At 48.1% G+C, this 14,704-nt stretch overlaps 1 protein-coding gene across 2 annotated transcripts in view; it reads left to right on the plus strand.

The window, feature by feature from the left end:
* The window catches only part of acsf3 (acyl-CoA synthetase family member 3), a 58,097-nt gene that overhangs the window by 2,704 nt on the left and 40,689 nt on the right, over positions 1–14,704 (plus strand). For both annotated transcript variants that reach the window (XR_007961958.1, XM_052062522.1), the window contains exons 4-8: positions 1,488–1,643; positions 6,986–7,140; positions 8,382–8,527; positions 13,105–13,202; positions 13,319–13,445. Coding sequence is in view for 1 of the 2 variants with exons in the window: in XM_052062522.1 (XP_051918482.1) it covers positions 1,488–1,643; positions 6,986–7,140; positions 8,382–8,527; positions 13,105–13,202; positions 13,319–13,445 (682 nt within the window). In the remaining variant the exon portion in view is untranslated. The remainder of the gene's footprint in view (positions 1–1,487; positions 1,644–6,985; positions 7,141–8,381; positions 8,528–13,104; positions 13,203–13,318; positions 13,446–14,704) is intronic.

A 14,704-nucleotide genomic window follows, 5' to 3' on the forward strand; every position in this document is an offset into this window, starting at 1 on the left:
GACGTGTGTCGGCGCGAATGTGAGTGGAGATCCCCGTTTGTCCTGCGGTTGGCTGGCAACCAGTTCGGGGTGTACGCCGCCTCTCACCCGAGTTCAGCTGGGGCAATGGATAAGTGGGTCAGAAAATAGATGGAGCAATGGATGGATAATTTCTCACGCACACCGGTGGGGAATCACTGCCGTATTGAATCAGATCATTCTCTCAATCAAGCCAATGAAAAATCTCATCACGTCCTGATGTCTTTCAATCCATATCCATATGACGAGCAAAAATAAAAGTCTGCAGCGCCACTATTTGAAGCCATTGGGCTTTTTAGAAGATAATTAACTAGTGACTATTTTTATGCAAGTATTTAAGAAAAAAAATGATAGCCCTCAAATAGTCATTTTTAATTTTGAGCCTTTCTACAGGATGTGTCAGGCATGAAGGAGAGTTCCACTTCATTACGCCATTAATTCAAAACATGTTTTTAAATTCAAGAACTGTGTAGACATCTTCACATCACCTCCAACACACACACACACACACTCGCTCTTTGATTAGCATAATTCCTCTTTTGTTCCAGTCTAGCTTTCTCAATTAGCTCTAATTTATGCCATTAAAGATCTCACAAAGATTTGGCTGTATACATTTTCAAGTCAAATTGACCCACTTGTCCATTAGTGTGGAAAATCAAATCATTCCGAATGATGTCATTTGTCTTCGCTCGATCTGTGATGAGTTTTTTTTTTCCCCCTTGGAACGCAACAAATTCAAGCTATCAAAGTTCCTGGAAAAGTTCATGTTTTAAATTAAGGGTAATATCGTTTTTTTTTTTGGGGGGGGGGGGGTTGTGATGCAGCCGAACATATCTGAGCAAATTAAAGAGATCTTATAGGAAGTAAAACGGGTTCTTCGTAAAAACACTTGCACACTTTCGACAAAATTTCAGACCCTTCCCTTCCCACAGAACGAAATTGGTGAGGTCTGACGTCGGATGAGTGAATCATGTGACATTTAGATACTGATTGCCTAATTAATTGATGGAGTGGTGCAGTAAGTGTTGTGGGGGGGACAACTTTGACTTTTCCATATCAATACATGTATTCCATTTTTTTGTTGAAGCACTCACACACTCACCTTCGCTACAGTAAAGTGTTTGCTAATTTCCTAACCGTATTTGTCGGGGTGCGCATTCACGTTTTTTTTTTTTTTGCCAATTCGGCAGAGTTGCTCGCTCACCCCCACTGGAGAATGCCCAACACGACAAAACAATGATTCACCATTCAATCCGAACAACATCGACCTGATTATATTAACGGCAGGCGGTATTATTTCTCTGCCCCCCTCGTGTCATGCTAATCATGCTAATTGTGTTTATCAGCCGCGTCAAGATTCCAAACAAGGATGAACAGCATGTTATGATGCCGCTGTTATGTATTGATCTATTCCAATATGGAAGGAAGTCTGCCATTTAACCAATCATCCTCATTGTGGGCCTTCTCAGATCCAATGTCTGGTCTCCGAGTGGGCGTGGTCCCAAGATGACGTCATACTCCACACGCTGCCGCTCCACCATGTCCACGGCATCGTCAACAAGCTGCTCTGTCCTCTGTGGGTTGGCGCCACTTGCGTCATGCTGCCTGAATTCCATCCTCAAAAGGTTGAGACTGAGCTTGTTTACTTACAACTTTGTTTTTTTTTTTCAGGGGTGGCAAAAGTAGTCACATATACTAGCCAAAAACAAAAAAACAAACAAAAGACTATCAAAAGCAGGAGTATTGATTGAACTTCTTTGCTTAAGTAATAATAAGTAAAAGGGGCGGCCCGGTAGTCCAGTGGTTAGCACGTCGGCTTCACACTGCAGAGGTACCGAGTTCGATTCCAGCTCCGGCCTCCCTGTGTGGAGTTTGCATGTTCACCCCGGGCCTGCGTGGGTTTTCTCCGGGTGCTCCGGCTTCCTCCCACATTCCAAAAATATGCGTGGCAGGCTGATTGAACACTCTAAATTGTCCCTAGGTGCGAGTGTGAGTGCGAATGGTTGTTCGTTTCTGTGTGCCCTGCGATTGGCTGGCAACCATTTCAGGGTGTCCCCCGCCTACTGCCCGGAGACGGCTGGGATGGGCTCCAGCACCCCCCGCGACCCTAGTGAGGATCAAGCGGCTCGGAAGATGAATGAATGAATGAATGAATAATAAGTAAAAGTAATTGTACTTTGTTAGTTACCACCGCTGTTGTCTCGGTATTCTCACCAGGCTTGAGTGCTTCAACTCTCACCACATACTTTCCTTTTTTTTTTTTTTTTTAGATTTATGTGGTTATCAGTGTCTCTCGTTCTCCTTTAGACTTTTCTTCCTCTCCTCTCTTCATCTCCTCTTCCTCTCTTCTCTGTCAGTCCCCTCCTCTCATCCCTCTCTCGCTGTCCGACTAAGTGTTTTGGGGCCCGGTGATTAATTGCCCTGTGTGGCTTTTGTATCTGACCAATGGCGACTCACGGTAAGAGCTTAAGCAGCGGATCAATCGATGAGCTGACATTGAAGAATGATGCCGCTCGTTTGGCCCTGAGATGGGGGAGGGAGGGGGGGGTGTGTCTTTGGGAATACAAAAGGAGTGACGATTGGACTGTTTTCCAACATATAGCGCTCGACGTTTCAGAGGACCTCAAGAGCTTTTAATGGCTGTGTGCATAGATGGGAGGCGAAGACCCATGAAGGACACTTGGATCTGTCAGAAAGCCATTGCGACACACTGTCGTCGCCATCAGTATTCGACTGTTATCCCTTACCTTGTGAAGCGGACCACAAAGCCCATTCCCGGGGAAAGGAAAAAAAAAGAAAAAGGCGTCATTGTCCTTCTCCTCAAGTTGGAGTTGCTTGATGAAATGCTCAAGAGTCGCTTTGTTTTCTCCCTCAAGTTCTCTGAAGGGTAAACCAGGCGGTACTTTTTCAAAGATACTCGCACAGTCCCCGAGAGGTACAAAATATGATCCTGCCGTCGACACCGCGCTGCAGAGAGGGCAGATTGTTTTTAACTGAATGTCTTGCGGCGGCCCGGTAGTCCAGTGGTTAGCACGTCGGCTTCACAGTGCAGAGGTACCGGGTTCGACTCCAGCTCCGGCCTCCCTGTGTGGAGTTTGCATGTTCTCCCCGGGCCTGCGTGGGTTTTCTCCGGGTGCTCCGGTTTCCTCCCACATTCCAAAAACATGCGTGGCAGGCTGTTTGAAAACTCTAAATTGTCCCTAGGTGTGAGTGTGAGTGCGAATGGTTGTTCGTTTCTGTGTGCCCTGCGATTGGCTGGCAACCGATTCAGGGTGTCCCCCGCCTACTGCCCGGAGACAGCTGGGATAGGCTCCAGCACCCCCCGCGACCCTAGTGAGGATCAAGCGGTTAGGAAGATGAATGAATGAATGAATGAATGTCTTGCTCCAAATCGCCTATTAGGAATATTGCTGTGACGTCTCTGGCTCTTTTCGGGATATTTCCGAGCAGAAAGTGATTTACTGACGCATTGACATTTTAACAGTTTTAACGCAACACGATTAACCAAATGGGAGGAATAACGAGAATATGGCCACAGTCATTGAGTGCTTCCATTATCACCAAATCTACTGGCTGCTTAATTTAATCTTCATAATCAATTTATAGATGGAGCCATAAAATGTTACAACCTATTGGAAAAGTGTCCATCATCATTTCAGGCCAATCCAAGGTTAATTCTGTCAAAACTCTTTTTGGTGGAAAGCCAAATTTGATTCGTTTTGAATACTTTTAAAGCAACGGGGGCATGTTAGCACGTCCGCCTCGCAGTACAGAGGTGCGGGGTTCGATTCCGGGCCCGGGCCTTCCTGTGTGGAATTGGCGAGTTCTCCCCGCGCCTGCGTGGGTTTTCTCCGGGTACTCTGGTTTCCTCCCACATTCCCCAAAACATGCATGACAGGTTCATGGAACACTCCATCTTGTCCCTGGGTGTGATTGTGAGCGAGACTGGTCATTCGTCTTTGTGTGCTCTGCGATTGGCTGGCGACCAGTTCAGGGTGTACCCCCGCCTACTGCCTCAAGACGGCTGGGATAGGCTTCAGCACCCCCTGCGACCCTCGTGAGGAGAAGCGAATTAGAATAGATGGATAGACATTCATCCATCCATCCATCCATCCATCCATTTTCTGAACCGCTTAATCCTCACTAGGGTCGCGGGGGGTGCTGGAGCCTATCCCAGCCGTCTTCGGGCAGTAGGCGGGGGACACCCTGGATCAGTTGCCAACCAATCGCAGGGCACACAGAGACGAACAACCATCCACGCTCACATTCACACCTAGGGACAATTTAGAGTGTTCAATCAGCCTGCCACGCATGTTTTTGGAATGTGGGAGGAAACCGGAGCACCCGGAGAAAACCCACGCAGGCCCGGAGAACATGCAAACTCCACACAGGGAGGCCGGAGCTGGAATCGAACCCGGTACCTCTTCACTGTGAAGCCGACGTGCTAACCACTGGAGTACCGGGCCGCCCCGGATAGACATTCAAAGCAAAGCAAATGAGTCTTATCTGTTTGTCTGTCTGTCTGTCTGTCTCGACAGTCATGCTGGGTTCTACCAGGATTTGACATCATTTAACATGCTTGACGCATACGCAAATTGGTCTTATGGCCATACACCCTAAATTGAATAGCGGATATTTGACTGTAAAACGACTATATTTGGTCCCAGTGGAAACCGACTCAAATATCCACTTGGCAAACATGTGAGCCAGCGTCCACTGTCAGCTTTCGATGCATACGGAGTCATTTTATGCGAAAAGCCGGCATTTGTATTTCATCCCTACCTTGAGCGCCCGTCCCCGGCAACTCAGCGAGGCGCTCAGCATGCAACCCGTGCATTTCGCTTCCCGCTGCATCCTTGTCCCTTGAGGTGGAGGCCAGTTCTTTGACGGACATAAATTGCCTTCCTCTCCCGTTCCGAGTGGACTTGGCGGAAGCGCTCGACTGGACTTGACGGACAGCCGCCCGCAGTGGTCAAGTCGGAGCCGGTTAATAATTTGCCAGTCACTGTCTACCGGAAGCAGGCACGCCCTCCTGTTTAGAGGAACTTGTAATATGAGCGTATTGGAAAAGAAGGCAAATGTGAGAGACGATTACAAATATTACTCAATTGTGTCATCTTCACTTTCATTCATCTTCCTAACCGCTTGATCCTCACTAGGGTCGCGGGGGGTGCTGGAGCCTATCCCAGCCGTCTTCGGGCAGTAGGCGGGGGACACCCTGAATCGGTTGCCAGCCAATCGCAGGGCACACAGAGACGAACAACCAATCGCACTCACACTCACACCTAGGGACAATTTAGAGTGTTCAATCAGCCTGCCATGCATATTTTTGGAATGTGGGAGGAAACCGGAGCACCCGGAGAAAACCCACGCAGGCCCGGGGAGAACATGCAAACTCCACACAGGGAGGCCGGAGCTGGAATCGAACCCGGTACCTCTGCACTGTGAAGCCGACGTGCTAACCACCGGACTACCGGGCCGCCATGGGGGAAACGGTTCAAAGAAATTCATTCATTCATTCATCTTCCGAGCCGCTTGATCCTCACTAGGGTCGCGGGGGGTGCTGGAGCCTATCCCAGCTGTCTCCGGGCAGTAGGCGGGGGACACCCTGAACCGGTTGCCAGCCAATCGCAGGGCACACAGAGACGAACAACCATTCGCACTCACACCTAGGGACAATTCAGAGTGTTCAATCAGCCTGCCACGCATGTTTTTGGAATGTGGGAGGAAACCGGAGCACCCGGAGAAAACCCACGCAGGCCCGGGGAGAACATGCAAACTCCACACAGGGAGGCCGGAGCTGGAATCGAACCCGGTACCTCTGCACTGTGAACCCGACGTGCTAACCACTGGACTACCGGGCCACCCTTATCTTCACTTTATGATTTGTGAAAATTTGGGTACAACACACATATCAAATTTACCGGTATCTTTTTTCCCCCTCTTTTTTTTGTGATTGTAGCCTGCAACGCTGTAGGTGGATCGTAGTGCGCTTTTATACTACTGTACTCTGTTTTACGACGACAGGAATGAGCTTTTGACTGCATTTTCATCCGCATATACGTTTGCTCCTATTTGATCGCACGGCTTTCGCCACCTTTAAGTCCAGTGAGTGAAAAAAACAGCTCGGTGAAATTGGACAGCTCGGTGCAAAGGTGTGATGCTATTGACGTGATGCGCGTGCGTGTGTTTCAGTGAGTGGCTGAGCGGTTTGCAGAGACTGGGGAAAGATGAAAGGGGGGAGGAGGTGCAGAAGAATTAAGTGTCGTATTTTGGTCAATTGAAGTCGAATTAATGGAGGCGAAGTGAGGATAAGTTGACAGGGAGACGCTTGGGGAGGAGCATTTGTCTCTAGAGGAGACGGACTTAAGGAAGATGCCGCTCACCTGCCGTCTTGTCGGCTCTGATGCGACGTACGGAGCGAGCTAAAGTGGATCCTTTCCATTGTTTTGTCCTTGCTGAGTGCGATTTGAACAACATTTGTAGACCCTTTTACTCCAGCCCCCCCCCCCGCCCCCCCCGATCACGAGTGCGTGTTTGCAGAAAAGAACAAGGGCATGCATTGCCTCTCCTATGAAGCCGTAAAGCAACATTTGTCAAAAGGGAGCCGCGTCGGAAAGGCCCCGCGACTGGCCGGCGTGTCAGTTGTGCCCCGCGGCAGTCCGCCGTTTTCCTCTCTGTGACCTTTTCAAACGCCGCCTTTCCCTTTTTTTTTTTCCCGCCTTGACAGCTTCAGTCCGAGGCCGCTTTTCCTCCGCCGCAGCCTCCCATTTGCATCAAAGAAACGACACAAAAAAGCGTTTTTATATTTAATGGCATGCAAATGTGGATGTAAACGTTTATACAAGTATTTGTATTGGTCCTGTCCATCAGGGTCCTTATCGCCGCCATCCTTCTGCCCTCTTCAGGCAGAAGCCGAGCTCATCTGCTCCTCCCCCACCCCTTCCCCCCCTCCCTTTCTTCCCAGGTATGGGAGATGCTGCTGAGCTCCAAAGCTCCTCGGGTGACTGTTTTTATGGCCGTGCCAACCATCTACTCCAAACTAATCCAGTATTATGACCAGCACTTTACTCAGCCTCATGTCAAGGACTTTGTCAAAGCGGTGTGCAAAGAGAGAATCAGGTAAATGGACGTTGACATCAACAACAGTGCATGTGGAATCGTGTAGTTGGCAGTTGACCCTGCTGTACAGTGAAATCAGCGAACCAAAACACTGTCATGAGGATACGATCAATGCACTTCAACAGAGCATTATCTTTGTTTTTGTTTGTTTTTTTTAATACGGCCCTTGTATTGTTTTTAAATAGAGGATGTACCTAAAGTTGTGGCTTGCGAGCTCTGGTTTTATTCATTCATTCATCTTCCGAGCCGCTTAATCCTCACTAGGGTCGCGGGGGGTGCTGGAGCCTACCCCAGCTGTCTTCGGGCAGTAGGCGGGGGACACCCTGAATGGGTTGCCAGCCAATCGCAGGGCACACAGAAACAAACAACCATTTAAGTTTAAGTTTAAGAAAACCTTTATTAGTCTCGCAATGGAGAAATTCCAGATTCACAGCAGCAAAGTTATGAAAGGAAGAAGTAGAACAACAAAAAAATAGGAGCTGCTGGAAAGGCAGCCACTCTCGCGGCGCCATTTTGAAGTCAAATAAAAATACCACACGACAACACATAGGACAGAGACAGTCGTGCAATCTTCACCACTTTTCTGCAAACACTTTGTTGTCTTAAGCAGTTATAGATGAAAGAGGAGAGGATCAAAGTGTCCTTTCTCCAGTGGATCAGAGACATCATGCTGAAAATGTGCACACGTCTGCTACAAGCAAAGTTTTGAAAGCAAACACGAAGCTGTAGCGTCCATTGACGAAAAGAGATTAGTTCACTTCTCCTCTCCCACATAATCCGCTTCAAACTCCAAGCCGCGACTCCCAGCTCCAAATCCGCATCGGCACTCCGCGCCAACGCTCCTTTCTTCTCATCGTCGGCTCCTCAAGACCTCCATCCATCCAGCCGCATTTGCACTCACACTCACACCTAGGGACAATTTAGAGTGTTCAATCAGCCTGCCATGCATGTTTTTGGAATGTGGGAGGAAACAGGAGCACCCGGAGAAAACCCACGCAGGCCCGGGGAGAACATGCAAACTCCACACAGGGAGGCCGGAGCTGGAATCGAACCCGGTACCTCTGCACTGTGAAGCCGACGTGCTAACCACTGGACTACCGGGCCGCCCGCTCTGGTTTTAAGGGACAATATATTTAGTCTTGATTTCACATTTTGATTCCATGCTTTGAAGATCACTCACAATCCGGCATCTGAATATCAAGTGAGTGTGACAGTTTGAAACGCTGCCTGTCTCGCTTCAGGCTGATGGTTTCCGGCTCCGCCGCTCTCCCGTTGCCCACTCTGCAGCGCTGGGAGGACATCACGGGGCACACGTTGCTGGAACGCTACGGCATGACCGAGATCGGGATGGCGCTCTCCAACCCTCTGAAAGGCCCCCGCATTCCAGGTCAGGCCTTAAGACTGACTTTTTTTTCCACTCACAATTTTTTTTTTTTTTTTGCAATCACAATCCCACAAAAGTCTACTCAAAAGTATTCATTCATTCATTCATTCATCTTCCGAGCCGCTTGATCCTCACTAGGGTTGCGGGGGGTGCTGGAGCCTATCCCAGCCGTCTTCGGGCAGTAGGCGGGGGACACCCTGAATCGGTTGCCAGCCAATCGCAGGGCACACATAGACGAACAACCATCCACGCTCACACTCACACCTCGGGACAATTTCGAGCGTCCAATCAGCCTGCCATGCATGTTTTTGGAATGTGGGAGGAAACCGGAGCACCCGGAGAAAACCCACGCAGGCCCGGGGAGAACATGCAAACTCCACACAGGGAGGCCGGAGCTGGAATCGAACCTGGTACCTCTGCACTGTGAAGCCGACCTGCTAACCACTGGACTACCGGGCCGCCCTCCTCAAAAGTATTGGTGCTTAAAAGTCAAGAGTGTTGGTTCGGACTTTTGAAATATCGAGCTGTTGTTTCCTATCATCTTTTTATCCGCAGCTAATTCCGCTCTATGCCTCATAAGAAATATTTTGTCCAAAGGTAGACATGAGTGACTCTAGTACCACCCCCACCCTTGAAAGGCTGGTTGCAATGGTGTACCATTGAGAATTAGGTTGCCTGGGCACCCAAATTGGTGTCAATCGAGTAGGTCACCTTGATGTGTCCAAAACAACAAACAGAAGGTTCACATAAAAAAAACAAACAAACAAACAAACAAAAAAACCCCCAATAATAATAATAAAAAAAATTGACTGCTACGCGATATCGAAAAAAATGTTGGCAGGCTCTTTTCTTTTCATTGTGGTCAAAGTAAATATTTTTTATTCGGGAATATGTGTGGGGAGTATCGTTTTAAATTCTCGGCAATTGCACGGAATAAAGGCAGGACATTTTTTTTGTTGACTTTATCAGAATGGTGCACGGTCTTATTCATAATGGGTACATAAGATAAGATAAGATAAGATATCTTTTATTCGTCCCACAATGGGGAAATTTACAGCCTCCAGCAGCAAGAATGTATGTAGAAAGAAGAAAGAAGAAAGAGAAAAAAACAACAAACTACTATTAGTACTAAGCAGTACTATTTACAATTTTCCTTCACATCATTTAATTATTATTATTATTATTATGATTGTTATTTTTTATTCAGTTCGGTAGGAACGAGCGTCGGTATCTCTCCTTCTTGCAGCGCGGGTGTAACAGTCTCTGGCTGAAGTAGCTACCAAGTGCTGTCAGGGCGGGCTGGAGGGGGTGGGAGGGACTGGCCATCATAGCTTTTAGCTTAGTTAGCATCCTTCTGTTGCCCACCTCCTCCAGAGTGTCAAGGGAGCAACCCAGGACAGAACTGGCCTTCCTGACCAGTCGCTCCGGTCTCTTTCTGTCCCGGGCTGAGATGCTGCCTGACCAGCAGACAATGCCATCATGGATGGCCGAGGCCACCACCGAGTTATAGAACGTCTTAAGGAGTGACCCCTGAACCCCAGAAGACCTCAGTTTCATGAACTGCTGTCATTTTGGCGCTCATTTTGACTCTACAGCAAGTCGAAGTGGAGAAGTGGAACCCTTTACACGTTTTCATATGACGTGTTTGATCCACAGTCGGGTAAAATTTCACGATCCCACCTTGATATATCTCCCTCAAACATACTTCAATACAAGCAAAGTCTTGAAATGAGGTCAGATCAGAAATTCCCCTCCGCCCCCACCCACAATCCCCTCTCCTTTCTCTTCTTCTTCTTCAACATCTCTTTCTCTCCTGCCTCCACCTTGTCCTCTCCTTTTTCATCCCGCCGTTCCCTGGCCACCTTTCCCGCTGACAGGTAAACCTAATTAGCCTTGCAGGTTGTCTGGTGTCTTTATGAGGAGGTGGGGGGGGGCGGAGGGGGGTTGTCGGTTGTGCGTTGTTTGGCATCCACCGAACAGCCCGTGTTTGATTTCTCTCAGGTGATTATTAGGAGGAGTTTGAAGAGACGTGCGCTTTGCTCTCGATGTTTCGGCGGTTGATGCTGCACAGGCACAGAAGCGTACACAGGGTGCGCGTCTAAACGGGGATGGATTGGTGCATTTTAGGGTGAGGCTGTTACTTTTTTGTCTCAAAGTACAAAGTAGGTTAAAGTAGATCAATAGCAACCTGAATAAGCAGGGGGGGGGGGCTTTCTCTGTGGTTGTATATTTTCACACACAGCCTTTCCTTTTCTTTTCGTCCCCTGACAACAAAACAGACACATTTTATTGACATAAGTATTTTTTATTTTTTTTAATACATTTTCCTGAATGTGGGGCATTTATCCATCTGGCCTATTTTTGTTGTGTGTCTTACAGTTTTAGAGCATTCTAGATCAACAGCAGTACATGATTCTAGGTCATACTGCCCTTGCAGGGATGTAAATAAGGGAGATGCTTTGCATCTCATGAAAAAATATGGATGCGCCAATGTCTCGCAATGGTAAATGTTTATCTTGTGGCCACATATTACATTCATCTCTTTCAAGAATGAATGTTTTTTGCTTGATCAGAGATAAAGCAGTCATCTGCTTTGTCATACATGGGCATGTTTGTGAAGTGTCCATTAAAGGCTCGCAACAAAACAACAATTATTGTTAAAATAATCACTTTCATCTTCTCTAATTGTACCTTTTCTTCACTGCCATTGTGACCAGTGAAGGGCTGTTACTTTCATGCCTTAATTCTAAACACTGATAAAAACTGTTCAAAAGACTTGTTTGAATAAGACCCATGAGGAAGGCAAACGCGAGCGGGCTTTTTTTTTTCTTCTTTTTGTCTGTTTGTTTGTTTGTTTGTACCATCCAAAATCATTGTTGTGTCAAGTCTAACAAGAGCACATTCTGCTCTTTGAAATGAAGTCAGTTAAGATAAGATAAGATAAGATAAGATATCATTTATTTGTCCCACAATGCGGAAATTTACAGCCTCCAGCAGCAAGAATGTATGTAGAAAGAAGAAGAGAAAAAAAAACAACAACAAACATCTTTCAATTAAATACAATATGAACACAAAATGGATAAATCGCAGTACTATTTACAATTTACCTTCACATCATTTAATTATTATTATGATTGTTATTTTTTATTCATCAGCCTGACAGCAGTCGGTAGGAACGAGCGTCGGTATCTCTCCTTCTTGCAGCGCGGGTGTAACAGTCTCTGGCTGAAGGAGCTACCAAGTGCTGTCAGGGCGGCCTGGAGGGGGTGGGAGGGACTGGCCATCATAGCTTTTAGCTTAGTTAGCATCCTTCTGTTGCCCACCTCCTCCAGAGTGTCAGTGTCAGAGTTCCCTTTACTCATTCAGTGCCATTGCGATTCTAGACGACCTTGTCAATGAAGACCGACAGAAAGAAGCAAGCCAAAAGGAGCAAATGTAAAATTTTAGAGCCCATGCAAAGTGCGTCTGGCATTGTGTGTCAGAGGAAGAACCTGTTGGGGATTTAACTCATTTTTTTGTTTTCAGTCTTGCCGGTAAATGATTGACTGTTGATGCCAAATAAGCCTTGTTGACTGTTGCGTAGGTTTATCCCATGCTCAGCAAACCATTTTGTGATCATTTATGCTCTGTGGACGAAGGTACATATCATCCCAGAGAGGAGCACGCTTTCTGCTGTGGCCTTCATGATGAACACTCTGATTTTCATTGGAAGTCACCCCACCCCAACCCCTCCCAATATGCCATGTCCACCACCCATCCATCCATCCATCCATCCATCCATCATCTACCGCTTATCCGGGGCCGGGTCGCGGGGGCAACAGCTTTAGCAGGGAAGCCCAGACTTCCCTCTCCCTAGCCACTTCTTCCAGCTCTCCCCGGGGGATCCCGAGACGTTCCCAGGCAAGCTGGGTGACATAGTCTCTCCAGCGTGTCCTGGGTCTTCCCCGGGGTCTCCTCCCGGTGGAACATGCCCGGAACACCTCACCGGGGAGGCGCTCAGGAGGCATCCGAATCAGATGCCCAAGCCACCTCATCTGGCTCCTCTCGACGTGGAGGAGAAGCGGCTTGACTCTGAGCCCCTCCCGGATGACCGAGCTTCTCACCTTATCTCTAAGGGAGAGCCCGGACACCCTGCGGAGAAAACTCATTTCGGCCGCTTGTATCCGGGATCTCGTTCTTTCGGTCACGACCCATAGCTCGTGACCATAGATGAGGGTTGGAACGTAGATCGACCGGTAAATTGAGAGCTTCGCCCTTTGGCTCAGCTCCTTCTTCCACCTTCCACCTTCAGGATTTTGCACGAGACAGATCGCAAATTCATTTGGAGCATGTTAACATTTTGGATCTCACACGAGAGGTCAATCAGGACCAAAAATAGAATTGCTTCTTCAATTATGTCGAATGAAGAGCTGTTATTTGAAAATATTTTACAATACTTCAATGTAACAACTTCCCTACTACCGTAGGTCGAGTAAAACTCCATAATTGTGATTGCACCTGAGTTTGAGGTGACACGGGCAAACGGAGATGCCCATGACGATGCACTTAATTCCTTGCGTGTGTTTGTGTCTCTGCGACAGGAGCTGTAGGGTTGCCGCTTCCGACTGTGGAAGTGCGCATTGTCACCAATAACATCACCAACACCACAATTGTGGAGGGAAACCACAGGGAGAGTCAGGTAGGTAATAACTGCTAATAAAACCTCCCTAATTATTATCTTAAAGATAAATTTTACGTCTCTGTTCGGAACAGTGCGCCAAAATGTGGGTATTTTTCTGCCTCGGTCTCTCATAGGTACATCCTGGTCTGGACGGGAAGGAAGGGGAGCTGCTGGTTCGAGGTCCATCTGTCTTCAAGGAGTACTGGAACAAACCTCAAGACACCATCGAGTCTTTTACAGACGACGGCTGGTTCAAAACCGGTACCGAACTTTTTGTCTCCTCTCAATCTAACCTCTTCATGCTTTACGTGTGCTTTATTCTTGAGCTTGGTCGCTAACGCACGCGCGCGGGACAAGAAAACGCGAGTTTCACAAAAAGGAGGGGAAATAGATATCGAGTTGGAGGCCGAGGGTTCGGAGTAGGGTTGGGGGAGGGGCTGTTCCGCTACGACAAGGTGAGGGTGACTATTGGACGATAGGAGCCCGAAAAGCGGCGACGAAGAAGTGATGGAGAGCAAAGCTGGGAAGAGCGGGAGTGTGTTTAATTGGCTTTGCAGCCTGGAAGGGCAGAGATCCAGAGCACAGCACGCCGCTGTCACACTCCATTACAGCCACCGGCCACATAATGAGAGCCTGAGCAATCAGGTCCCCACAGACGGTCACTACCTCAAGCCACCCGTGTACACACACACACACACACACACACACACACACACAGATATATAATATCACAGGTGGAATGGAATTCAGCAAAAAAGCCCTGGGGGAAAAAAAAAAAGTTGACTCACTGGAGAATGTCAGTTAACCAAGAATAACTAAGCAGAGGCAGGTCATTAAAAAAAGTGGGAACTTTCTGGCAGGACATACCCCTGCTGCCCGTTCTGATGTGCACACAAGTCAATCGGCGTTTCCCCACCGTTGCCAAGTTCCGACTGACTTTTGCAGAAGTTCAGAGAAATGTATAGATTTTGAAACAACCTCTTAAAACATATGTATGGGCGGGGGAGGGGGGTTTCAAATGGCATTCCGTACAAGCGCGGTCAAATCGAATGCATTCATCCTGTTGGTCTCATCCATTCATTCATTCATTCATCCATTCATTCATCTTCCTAACCGCTTGATCCTCACTAGGGTCGCGGGGGGTGCTGGAGCCTATCCCAGCTGTCTCCGGGCAGTAGGCGGGGGACACCCTGAATCGGTTGCCAGCCAATCGCAGGGCACACAGAGACGAACAACCATTCGCACTCACACTCACACCTCGGGACAATTTAGAGTGTTCAACCAGCCTGCCACGCATGTTTTTGGAATGTGGGAGGAAACCGGAGCACCCGGAGAAAACCCACGCAGGCCCGGGGAGAACATGCAAACTCCACACAGGGAGGCCGGAGCTGGAATCGAACCCGCTACCTCTGCACTGTGAAGCCGACGTGCTAACCATTGGACTACCGGGCCGCCCTGTTGGTCTCATCGAATTTCCTTATTTTCATTTTTTTTTTCCTTCATACCGCCCGTTCAAAAGA

Source organism: Hippocampus zosterae, chromosome 4, assembly GCF_025434085.1.
Source record: "Hippocampus zosterae strain Florida chromosome 4, ASM2543408v3, whole genome shotgun sequence".
In the NCBI taxonomy this organism is placed as follows: Eukaryota; Metazoa; Chordata; class Actinopteri; order Syngnathiformes; family Syngnathidae; genus Hippocampus; species Hippocampus zosterae.